At 35.7% G+C, this 13,089-nt stretch overlaps 1 protein-coding gene across 6 annotated transcripts in view; it reads right to left on the bottom strand.

Moving 5' to 3' along the window:
• Nucleotides 1-13,089, bottom strand: part of SLC30A7 (solute carrier family 30 member 7) — a 90,769-nt gene that overhangs the window by 53,048 nt on the left and 24,632 nt on the right. For 3 of the 6 annotated variants that reach the window (XM_009213823.4, XM_021921304.2, XM_003892275.5), the window contains exons 7-8: nucleotides 9,170-9,220; nucleotides 5,435-5,570 (exon numbers count right to left, since the gene is read on the bottom strand). In XM_009213823.4, coding sequence (XP_009212087.1) covers nucleotides 5,435-5,570; nucleotides 9,170-9,220 — 187 coding nt within the window. The remainder of the gene's footprint in view (nucleotides 1-5,434; nucleotides 5,571-9,169; nucleotides 9,221-13,089) is intronic. The other 3 variants (XR_004176517.1, XR_004176515.1, XR_004176516.1) reach the window with 1 other exon arrangement.

Here is a 13,089-nt window from a genome sequence, read left to right as displayed (position 1 = left end):
AAACCTGTTAAATCCAACTCTCTGTCTATTCCATACCTCTTACCAAGTAGCTGAACAAGACTGAAGAAAAACATACAACTATTCTGGTTGTGTTCACTTTAAATTCATGACCACAAACCTCAAATGGGCCCTCTCTGCTGCCAGGCAATCACACTGCTCCCCTTCACAGCAAAAGGTTTTGAAAAGGAGTTGACTTAGTTGCCATCTCCATTTCCTCCCCTCCCATTCTCTCTTGAAGCTACTCTGTCTGATCAGGCTTTCATTCTCATCACTCTTCTTAGTCCCAGCAGCATTTAGCAGAGTTGATTAGTTCTTCCTGTTTAACAGGTTTCTTTACAAGCCTTCTGAAACAACAAATGGTTGTATCTTTCTTCCCACCTCGCTGGTCACTCCACTTTACTCTTCTTGGTTGCAACTGCCTCCTGACCTCCCCCAGGGCTCAGTTCTCAGGCCTCCCCTCCTCTATCAATACTCGGTCTCAGGGCAAACTGTGTATTAAAGGCTTTAAATAACATATATAATCTGATGACACCCAAATTTCTATCTTCCACCCCAACCTGCTCCCTGAACTCCAGAGATGCAGATATATAAACATGTATCTACCACTCTCTGCCCTGCTCATTGCACTCCAGTTACACTGCCCTTCTTGTCATCTTCATATCTGGCATGCTCCTGCCTGTGTGTTTATACTTGAAGTTCTCTCACCAGGGATATTCTTCCTCTGAGCAGTCCCATGTCCTTCTCCTCCACCATTTAGTCTCTGTTCCAATATTACCCTATGCAGAAGACTTTCCAAGCCCTTCTCAAATAGTATCTTCTTAGCCTACTCTATGGCATTTGTCACCAACTGACAGTCCATTATCTATTTGCATGTTCATTTGCTTTACTGACTGTCTCCATATCAAAATGTAATCTCCATGAAGGTAGGCCATTTGCCCATGTTGTTCACTGCCTGGCACAGAGTGGGTACTAAAACATTTGTTGAATTTTAAGATACATGAAACTTTTCTGTTATCTTCAAAGGGTGGGATTATGAGAACCTTTCAACAGGTAAGTTATACATTTCAGTGATGTTTGAAATTTTTACAATAAAAATGTTGATACAGTTTAGATATGTGTGCCTGCCCAAATCTCATATTGAACTGTAATCCCCAATGCTGGAGGTGGGGCCTGGTGGGAGGTGTTTGGATCATGGGGATAGATCCCTCATGGCTTGGTGCTGTCTTCACAATAGTAAGTGAGTTCTTTTGAGATTTAGTCATTTAAAAATGTGTGGCATCTTCTCCCCATATCTGTTTCTCTCTCTTTCTCTCACGATGCTATATGCCTGCTCTGCCTTCACCTTCCACCATGACTGTAAGCTTCCTGAGGCCTCCCCAGGAGCTAAGCAGATGCCAGCACTATGCTTTCTGTAATGCCTACAGAACTATGAGCCAATACGACCTCTCTTTTTTATAGACTACCCAGTCTCAGGTGTATCTTTATAGCAATGCAAGAAATGACTAATACATACGTAATTGCGTATCAGAAAAACAAGAGCAAATAATAAAAATATTAAAGCTTAACAATAACAAAAAGGAATCCAATTATATGACCTGAAACTATGTATTCATGTAAGTTACAGAGAAGTTTATAAGTAGGTCAGTAGGACCTAGACAAGGATGACAAATAAGTTTTACCTTGGAAGCCAACTGTAGTTGGCTGACTGTGGTTGCTTGAAGCACTATATTGAAAGGGCCCCTGACACTAAATCAGTTTTAGCAGGCAGGAGTACCATACTGAGGGATATTTTCCAGGAAAACAGAAGGGGTGGGAATAGTGGCATTCATGCTAGATGAATTCCGATGCCAGATGAATGCCACTCCATGACTTTAAATCCAGGTGTGGACTATTTTCAACCCTTTCTCTTCAGTTGGCTGCTTCCAAGAATGCCTATTTGTACACTCTTTGTCTATCTGAAATCCCCATATCAATGTCTGAGAGATCTCAAACTTACATCCAAAACAGAACTTTTGATCTACAGTCCCCTTTAAAAACAAAAACATTACCTTTCTTCCAGTCCCCTCTCTTTCAGTAATGACACCTCATTCACTCAGCTGCCCAGATAAAAACTCTAGAAACTATCCTTAATTCCCCTCTTTCACTCAGCCCTAACCCATACATTTATATTCTCAAGCAAATCTTGTTAGCTGTACCCCAAAGCATTTGCTAACTTTTCTGTGTCTCTCCATTTCTAAGGTTAGTACCTAAGACCGAGACACCATGGCCTCTCACCTGGTCCACTTTAATATAATAGCCTTCTAGCTGGTCTACCTGTTCTCACTTGTGCCCCCTTATAATCTATTATCCACACAGCAGCCAAAATCATTTTTTAAAATGAATACCCATATCGTGTCCCACTGCACTTGGAATAAAATCCAAACTCCTAACCCTAGGTAGTCTTCCCCAGTCTGTTTCTCCAACTTTATCTCAAACCACTCTCCTCTTACTGCCTATGCTTCAGCCATGCTGGCCTCCTTTGAGTATCAAAACTGCTTTCACCACTAGGCTTTTCTACCAACTGATCCCTAGACTAGAATGTTCTTCCTCTGATAAGCTTTTCTTACGACAATAAGATCTCATGTTAAAGGCCCCTTCTTCAGAAGTCTTCCAGATCTACTCAATTTAAAGTGGCAACTCAGTCACTATCACATAATCCTATCTTAAATCTACACAATACAAGTAACTGTTTGGCATTTGAGCAGTCTAATTTATCAATTTGTTTGTTGTCTCACTACCCTATTATAATATAGGATCAAGACAGTGAAGATCCTAAGAGTAAGTAGGCGAGAGGCCTACTTAATATTTAGTGAAGATGATTTGTGCAGTTTATAATGTGTGTCATATTCAGTAAAACAAGTTTACTTTGTGTGTCTGTGTGTGTTTATTTATTTATATTAGAAGAATAAATGAGTGAGAACAGAACTAAGTAAGAATTCCCAATTTGGAATTAAAGTAATTCTCTGAGGTTGGAAAAAACCCACAAATTTATTTTGATTCAAATTCAAAGGTACCAATATATATATATATATATTTTTTTTCGCCAGGGAGAATTAGGTGCTGACTAAAACAATGAAAAAACAATTTGCCCTAATGGAGCTCGAGGGCAATAATAAACAGGCTATGGTAAGTAAATGCCATGAAAAAGGTACTACAGTATAAGGTGCTATACGTACACTTAACCAAACCTGGGAGGTAGAGAATCAGGAAATGCTTCCCAAAGAAATGCCATTTAAACTGAATCTGATCTAAAGGATGAGTAACTGTGGGAAGGGGTGGGGGTGTGGCAAGGAAGACATGAAGTATAAGAGTATTTTGAATAGAGGAAAGATGAGCAAAGCCCAGAATCCAGAGAGCTGACAACATACTCAGGGAACTAAAACTAATTTACTGTGGCTGAAGAGCAAAGTATGAATTGAGAAGTACTGAGAGAGACCAAAGAGGTCAACAAGGGTTATATATTATGAAGCCTGTTAAGGAGTTCGGACTCTATCCTAAGGGTAAGAGTCATTAAAGGATTTAAATAATTTTTATATGTAATATAACCCTTATTAACAAAAGATAATTTTAGCCAAAGTGAAGAGTTTAGAGGGAGACAGAAAGGTCAACCTTGAGATTGTTACAGTTTTCTAGGCAAGACATAATTGTAGCCAGAATTAGAATAGTAAGAGTGGAGACAAACAAAAGTGAATATTAAGATTCTACTCTAAGAAGTATTAGAAGCAGTTAAGTGAACACTAAAAGCACAAATAAAGAGGTAGAGTTGTAACAGTGAATAAATTACCAGATTTCACAGAACATGGGACATCTAAGTTGAAATTTCAAGAAGGTACAGTAAGATTTCCAAAGAAGAAGAAAAGGCATTTTAAACTTTATGAAATCCTTTTATTTTCCTTTTTATATAGAGACAGGATCTTACTCTGTCACCCAGGCTGGAATGCAGGAGCACCATCATAGCTATCTGCAGCCTCAAACTCCTGGGCTCAAGAGATCCTCCTGCCTCAGCATCCCAAGTAGCCAAAGTGCTGGAATTATAGTTGTAAGCTACTGTGCTGAGCCTATAACAGACTTTTATGTAGCAGAGTTATTTCCCTGTTCAAATAATTAGAAAAAATTTAAAAATGATCTGTATGTTTAAAATGTATATCCTATATTTTTAGGCAGAAGCTTTAAAAAAATCTCCATTTCTGACTCATCTTACATTATGATTTCATCATATTCTATTAAATCTATTCTAATAAACTATGAGCTATAAAAATCTTGAGTCTGGCCTCCAGCAGATCTTTGTCATCATTATAAAAGTTTTCCTGACAGTAAAATTACAATGAAAAAATAAAAATAGTCCAGTCAAGACATATACAGTGTATATGTAAATTTTTAAATAACTGAAGACTTTAAAATAATGGAACATATTGTTTTACCATTATAAACATTAGACCAATAATAAAATGTATCTCAGGATGAGTTAAACTTAAAAGATAACAACTGTACACTCTAATTCAGCAAATATTTATTGAGAATTTATACACCTATACACATACGTGTTTCCATATACATTGGCACTATAGTAGGCAATAGAAAGATAAAGAGCTAGGAGGCAGATGCTGCCTCAAGAATTTTGTAAGCTAGATGGGAAGAAAGACATAATTCATTTTAAGTAGCACTTTTACAAGACTTCTACAATGATAATGTGACTTTATGAATAAAAATGGTTCTAGCAGAGGAGACTTTGATATTCTTTTGCATTTAATAATGTAAGATGCAGATGTCAAAGAATTAATACACTAACTATAGTGAACATATTTTATATTTCCATTATTTTATTCTATAGATGTAATGTTGGATTCAAGAAAATTACTACTGATTTGAATGATGAGCAAAAAGTTTAACTGCCAAATATCAAAAAGAAACATCAAACTCTAGGTAAGAAATACATGGCAAACACAGAAGACATATGAAGATGAAAAGAGTATCTGGCTGGGTGCGGTGGCTCATGCCTGTAATCCCAGCGCTTTGGGAGGCTGAAGCAGGTGGATCACCTGAGGTCAGTTTGAGACCAGCCTGGCCAACGTAGTGAAACCCCATCTCTACTAAAAATACAAAAATTAGCAGGGCACTAATGTACAGCCAGTTGCGGGTGCCTGCAATCCCAGCTACTAGGGAGGCTGAGGCAGACGAATTGCTTGGACCCAGGAGGCGGAGATGGCTGTGAGCCGAGATCGTGCCACTGTACTCCAGCCTGGGTGACAGACAGAGACTCTGTCTCCAAAAAAAAAAAAAAAGCAAGCAAAGGAAAATCAACATAATTACATATTTGTATTTTATATCTATAATTTAAGTAACATATTTATCTCCTGGTCTCACTTTAATACTTGAAAGTAACAATAACACTTACCTTACAACTATAAGAATGGCTATAAGAATTGAACAGATAGGATCTGCTATCATCAGACCAAAATTTTGCATCATGATGGCAGAGGCAATTACACCAATACTTCCAAGAGTATCTGCTAGGATATGTAAAAATACACCTAGAAATAAACCATCATAAAAATCAAAACAGTCTTTTGGTTAATTTAAAATACAAATATATCCTAGAGCTAGACTCTTAATTTTATATACAAAAAACTAGATACCAATTTCAAAAATAAGTAAGCATGTATATTCACCATTTAGTAACCATGTAATAGTACATTTATGAATTGAAATCAATTTTTCTGTTTCAAATCAACAGGGGTTGAAATATCTGACTGGTAAATCATACTTTTTCTTAATGATATAAATGAAGCAGAGAAGTAAGTTGATTTTAAAAATTATTTGTGAACATTCACCTCTGGCTAAAAGGAGTCCAAAAGTCAGTAATTTGTTATGGGAAGGAAACTGCATTAGGCTAAAAGAACCGGTCAAGAAACATTTTAACTATAGATATACGTACATACAGAGCCCTCTGCTGGTGATTAAAATTATTACCATTTGGGACTATAATTTCCTATAAACCATAACTTATCCTGTTACACTTATTAATTATCCTAAAAGCTCTATCTAAATTGGTTACATACTATACTCAGAGGTGATGTGAAAGCAGGCGCTAATTTCAATATTTTTAAATAAATATAAAATACATGTTGAACTTTTAATAATTAAATATTAAATTGGTAGGATACTGATGTTATACTGATATTCTAAGAACTTAGACATTTAGTAAGTCAAAGTTGCCCAGAAAACCATTTAAGATGTCAAGATTTATGTACAATATTTTCTGAAAAAACTCAACTAAGACAAATTATTCAACGTTTAGATCTTTAATACAAAATTTCTACATAGCAAAACATTCTTTTAAACTTCAACCATGTCTTGCTAAAAATAGAACATTCTTCAATACCATCACCTGCCCTATCTGAAAAGAAATAGTTAATGCATAAAAAGCACGTATCTAGTTGAGAAATACTTGAGTTTTCGTTTTTAGTATTCACTGCACAAAAAAAGGTGAACCATAATTATTTGGAGGTACAGAAATACAAACTTAAATTCAAGAAATGTTCTCAAAACTTAAAAACTGACTGCTAATGAGTCAAATCAAATCTTGTGTTCTGGGAAATTATACTTCATTTTATCTGCCACTGATGGAAATTTATATCAAATATTATACTAAATATAAATCATCCCTCACTACCTACATATAACTTTTCATTTATATACAGTTTAACTCTATTATTATAACTCTTCTTCAAAAAGAACAGTTCTTTAAGAACTCTCTTAAAAATTTTTCCAAAACAAAAGAATTTTGTCATACTTACAGACATACTTTTAGATATACAGATTTTTGTCATACTTATAGAATATTCAGTTCCTGTTAGGTATTTCAAACAGCAGTGAATTAAATAGGTTAATAATGTTGGGGCCACTTTAACTTTTAAAACTAAAACTGTAAAAAAAAATACACATCAAAGCAGATTGAAGGTCCCTAACTACAAACTCTTATGTATGATACATGCTTTTAAACCTTTATATCCTTTAATCAGTGTTTTGGTAGAATACAAAATGAAAATAACTCTAAACATGAAAGGAAAAAGAATATAATGATTTGTTCTTGCTTTTCCTTAGACTGGAAAGTCCCTGGCTACAATTTATTTTCTAACCTGAAAACTGGTTTTATTAGTAAGTGTCATTAAAACTACCTAAGCCCTTCTTACTGTATAAACTGTTTAAGAAAAAAATCACTAAGAAAGAAATATAAACAAGGATGTTTAACTTACACAAAGTTAAAAGTCTTAGAAGATGTGGTAGGATACTGATAACCTAACCCTCCAAAACCTTAGTAAGCCAGGAGTCAAAATGTAGCAAATAATTGAAAAACTTAATTAATTCAAGTTTTTCATGTATGAGTATCTATCTACCTGGTCATTTTACAAGAAGTTTTTAATGCCAGCTAGTTATCTCTGTTCTTCAGCTATTTACTGGGCTCTTCAGCCACCATAAATTGATAAGTATTCAGAAAATATAAACTTATTTTCATAATAACTTATATAAAAGAGAATTAGGAAGGCAAATCTAACTTCCTTTCCTCCAACTTGTGATGACTTTCAAAATTAAATTCTTATTATCAAGGCTAATTTATACTACTTGATACAGATGCATCAAATATGCATGATTATATGCTATTTCAGCAAATGTTATTCTAAAACAATTCCATATTTTGTAAATGGAAAACTTGTGCTTGGAAGACACATTTAAGCCTTCTGAAAATAAATTTCTCAGTATGAAGGAATATATTCACAGTGAAAAATAAAAAACGAGAGTTATATAAAGAAATAGTGAAGAAAAATATGTGTAGTTGAGATTGGGTAAGAAGCCATTCAGAAAGTCAGACGGAAGTCAAAAGTTAATAAAGGCAAGTAGATAGCTGGGAATTAGGAAACCCTGACAATAAAGTCTAAATGGAAACTCAGAGCCAGAGATTGGTTCATAACCACCCCCCACAACAAAAACAAAAAAAAAAACCCAAAAACTAATATAATTCATAGACAGGATTGATTTTCTCTGGCTTGTAAAACTTTGTAATATACAATTTTACACAACATGTAAGCTCCTACAGGTATTAGCTATTGATGGCCTACAAATATGATGGAGTTCTCACTTTGCATTAAATTTTTAGCTCTAAATTTTCTCACAACATAAAAACATATTAAATATTATTCTTGGAAAAACTATGTAATAATCCTGTAAAAGCAAATATACTACTACAGACAGTCCTCGACTTAAAAGGATCAACTTGTGACTTTTTGGCTTCATGATGGTGCGAAAGCAGTATGCATTCAATAGAAACTATACTTCAAATTTTGAATTTTGATCTTTTCCTGGGCTAGCAATAATGTGCTATGATCATCTCTCATGATGCTGGGCAGCAACAGCAGGCAGCAGCTGCCAGTCAGCCACGCAATCACAAGGGTAAACAACTGATATTGTACTCTGCAGTGGACTGTATTAAATAAATGACATGATATTCAACACTTTATTACAAAATAGGCTTTGTGTTAGATGATTTTGCCCAACTATAGGCTAATGCAAGTGTTCTGAGCACACTTAAGGTAGGCAGGGCAAAACTATGATGTTCAGTAGGTTAGGTGTATTAAATGCATTTTCAACCCACAGTATCTTCAACTTACCACGGGTTTATTAGGACACAACCCCACAGTAAATCAAGAAGCATCTATACAATGTTTATAGTCACAGGCGTGGGTATTACTTGTATTTAAGCAGAATAGTTTCTGAATCGTCTTCTTTTGAGACACGAGTCTCGCAGGTTCCCCAGGGTAGTCTCAAACTCTTGGGCGCAAGCAATTCTCCCACCTCAGCCTCCTGAGTAGCTGGGATTGTGGGGACATGCCAACTACACCCAGCTCAATATTTTGCTTTTATTATCAAATCAGAGAAAACAGTCAAGTGATAATTAAAAGAATGTCTGCTAATATATCTAATAGCATATAAAAAATAATCACTAGAAAGGCTAACACTAAACACAAACACTGTGTTATATATTTTTCTTAAAGGAAAACTTCAGACAACTAAAACTTCAAAACTATAAAAGCAGTTCCAAAAAACTAAGAAACACAAAGATTGCTTGTCATACCTTGTAAAATCTGTCTGCTGGGTCCTGTTGTTTCTTTTAAGGAGGGGCCATCTGTAGAGAATTAAGTTATTTTAAAACATGTTTTCAATTCCTCATTCAAATTTTTACAATTCAGAGTCCTTTTCACTCAAATGTATCACGAAGAATGCATAGCTATACAGCCACATCAAACTTACAAATTTATTTTTAAAATGTAATGAAATAATCGAGTGGAGGTAAATTTAGCAGCAGTAGTTCTAAAATTCATCAAAGGTATGGAGTATTTCAGAAATTATTGTATTAAAAAGATTAAAAGCACAGAAAATTAAAAACATTGTGAAAATTTTCCAATATTCATAAAATATCTTTTAATACTTTTACAACTGGAAAATTCAGAGAAAACCAAATGTACTGCTTGAAGTTATGAGGTCCAAGAAACGAAGCCAGGATAGAAAGATAACTCGACTATGGTAAATAGTTTTTCAACAGCTTCTAGATTAATGTGGCAAATTCTTGATACAGAAGAGATAAACATAATTTTTTTCATTTTGCCTTTATGATAAAAAAAATGCTATAATTTCTATCTTTAAATATCTTGAAAATTACTAATCAGTTTTAACATTAAAGCAGAAAAATACAGGAAGACAAGGTAAAAGATGAGCAATATTTGTTTAAACAGATTATCAGGAAGACTGACAAGCTTTCTAATCACAACTAACAAAGTACCTGCTATCATCATTTGTTCACGGCCCACAGCACAGTACCTTATCAGTACAGCTTTTATAGAGCACTGTAACAATGTTCTGCAATAATGTAACAAAGAAATATAAAAGCATAACACCATATAATATTTCCTATCTAGATATTGTACTGCTGTGTGGGAATGAAGAAGTAGCTACCCTGAAAAATCCAGCTGATAGCCAAAAGTGTGAGAGATATGCAATTTTTCAACATTATTTTGGGATGCATGTGAGCAAAGTTGGAAAAGCAAGGTTTTAAAGCATGCCAGTGTAACTATTATAAAAATACAGCATATTTTAGAGACTGACACAGGCAACAGGCAAAAATAGACAAGTAGGATTACATCAAATTAAAAAGCTTCTGCAAGGCAAAGGAACCAAATAACAAAATGAAAAGGCAACTTACAGAATGACAGAAAATATTTGCAAACTATGTATATGATAAAATATATACAGAACTCACAATCAACAGCAAAGTAAATAAATAACCTGATTTTAAATGGTCAAAGAGTCACAGAACATTACATGTTCTCACTTATTGTGGAGTATAAAAATTCAAAACAATTGAACTCATGGATGCAGAGAGTAGAAGGATGGTTACCAGAGGCTGGGAAGGGTAGTGTGGTGCTGCGGGGGTAGAGTGGATAGTTAATGGGTACAAAAAAAAAGAAAGAATGAATGAATAAGATCTACTATTTGATCGGACAACAGGGTGACTCCAGTCAATAATAATTGTACCTTTCAAAATAACTAAAAGAGTATAACTGGATTGTTTGTAACACAAAGGATAAATGCCTGAGAAGGATACCTCATCTCCATGATGTGATTATTTCACACTGCATTCCTGTATCAAAACATCTCATGTACCCCGTAAGAATATACACCTACTGGTTGGGCGCGGTGGCTCACACCTGTAATCCCAGCGCTTTAGGAGGCCAAAGCAGGTGGATCACAAGGTCAGGAGATTGAGACCATCCTGGCTAACACAGTGAAACCCTGTCTCTACTAAAAATACAAAAAGTTAGCTGGGCGTGGTGGCACATGCCTGTAATCCCAGCTACTTGGGAGGCTGAGGCAGGAGATTCACTTGAACCCGGGAGGCAGAGGTTGCAGTGAGCCGAGATCGCACCACTGAACTCCAGCCTGGGAGACAGAGTGAGACTCTGTCTCAAAAATAAATAAATAAATAAATAAATCATAAGAATGTACACCTACTATGTACCCACAAAAATTAAAAATTAAAAAATTCATTAAAAAAAATTCAAAAAATAATAAATGGCCAAAGGAATCAAATAGACATTTCTCCAGAGAAAACACACAAATGGCCAACAGGCTCAACATCACTAATCATCAGGGAAATGCAAATCAGAATCCCAATAAGATATCATATCATACCTGTTAGGATGGCTATTACCAAAAAACCAAAAGACAGTAAGTGAGGGCAAAGCTGTGGAGAAAAGGAAACCCTTGTTTCCTTTTCTTTTACTGGTGGCAATGTAAACTGGTGCAGATACTATGGAAAACAGTATGGAGGGTCCTCAAAAAAACAATAATAGAACTACCGTATGATCAGCAAACTGGGTATATACCCATGAGAACTGAAATCAAGATCTCAAAGAGATATCTGCACTTCCATATTCACTACAGCATTATTCACAATAGCCAAGACATGGAAGCAACCTAAATGTCCATCAATGGATGAATGGGTAAAGCAATGTGGTATATACATACAACGGAATATCATTCAGTATTATTTCTTTCTTAAAGAAAGAAATCCTTCTAATTTTGACACATGAGTGATCCTGAAGGACATTACGCTAAGTGAAATAAGCCAGACACAGAAGGACAAATACTACATTTATACCACTTTTATGAGGAATCTAAAACAGTGAAACTCATAGAAATAGAGAATAGAACAGTGGTTGCCAGTGGCTGGAGGAAGTTGGAAATGAGGAAATATTAGTCAAAGGGTACAAAGTTTCAGTTGTGCAAAATAAATAGGTCCTAGGGATTTGTATGGCATAGTGCCCATAGCTAATACTGTATTGTATACTTAAAAATCTGCCAAGAGTGTAGATCTTATGTTAAGTGCTCTTACTGCAAAAGTGAAAGAAAGAAAGAAAGAAAGAAAGAAAGAAAGAAAGAAAGAAAGAAAGACAGAAAGAGAAAGAAAGAAAGAAAAACAAAAAAAGAAAGAGAAAGAAAGGAAAGGAAAGGAAAGGAAAGGAAAGGAAAGGAAGGAAGGAAAGGGAAAGGAAGGAAAGGAAAGGAAAAGGAAAAGGAGGGAAGGGAAGGAAGGAAGGAAGGAAGGAAGGAAGGAAGGAAAGGAAGGAAGGAAGGAAGGAAAGGGAAGGGAAGGAAGGAAGGGAAGGGAAGGAAGGAAGGGAAGGGAAGGGAAGGAAGGGAAGGAAGGGAAGGAAGGGAAAGGGAAGGAAGGGAAGGGAATAGAATTGAGTAGGAGGAAACTTTCAGTGGGAATGGATATGTTTACTGGAGAAATCATGGTGATGGTTTCATAGGTGCATACTTACCTCAAACTCATCAAGTTGTATACATTAAATATTTATCTCTTTCCATATGTCAACGTCAATCATATCTCAATAGAGTAGTTAGAATTTTTTTTTTTTTTTTTTGGACAGAGTCAGCTCTGTTGTCCAGGCTGGAGTGCAGTAGCATGATCTCAGCTCACTGCAACCTCCACCTCCTGGATTCAAGCTATTTTCTTGCCTCATGGAAAAATTTCAAAGACTGAAAAATGAAGGGCTTAGAAGGCTCACTCTCCAAGGTCCCTTTCATATTTTCAATTCTAAAGCTGTAAGATTCTGTCTATGTTGCAAATACAAGATAATGCTTTTTTTTTTTTTTTTGAGACAGAGTTTCACTCTTGTTGCCCAGGCTGGAGTGCAATGGCGCGATCTCGGCTCACAGCAACCTCTGCCTCCCGGGTTCAAACCATTCTCCTGCCTCAGACTCTGGAGTAGCTGGGATTACAGGTATGTGCCACCACGCCTGGCTAATTTTGTATTTTTGGTAGAGACGGGGTTTCTGCACGTTGTCAGGCTGGTCTCAAACTCCGGACCTCAGGTGATCCACCCACCTCGGCCTCCCAAAATAGTGGGACTACAGGTGTGAGCTACCACGCACGGCCAATACAAGATAATACCTAAGTATACACTCTATTGAGAGTAATCAAATTGTGTC

Source organism: Papio anubis, chromosome 1 (genome assembly GCF_008728515.1).
Source record: "Papio anubis isolate 15944 chromosome 1, Panubis1.0, whole genome shotgun sequence".
Classification (NCBI taxonomy): Eukaryota; Metazoa; Chordata; class Mammalia; order Primates; family Cercopithecidae; genus Papio; species Papio anubis.
Note: the sequence above shows the minus strand (reverse complement) of the source record. Positions and strands in the feature narration are given on the sequence as shown.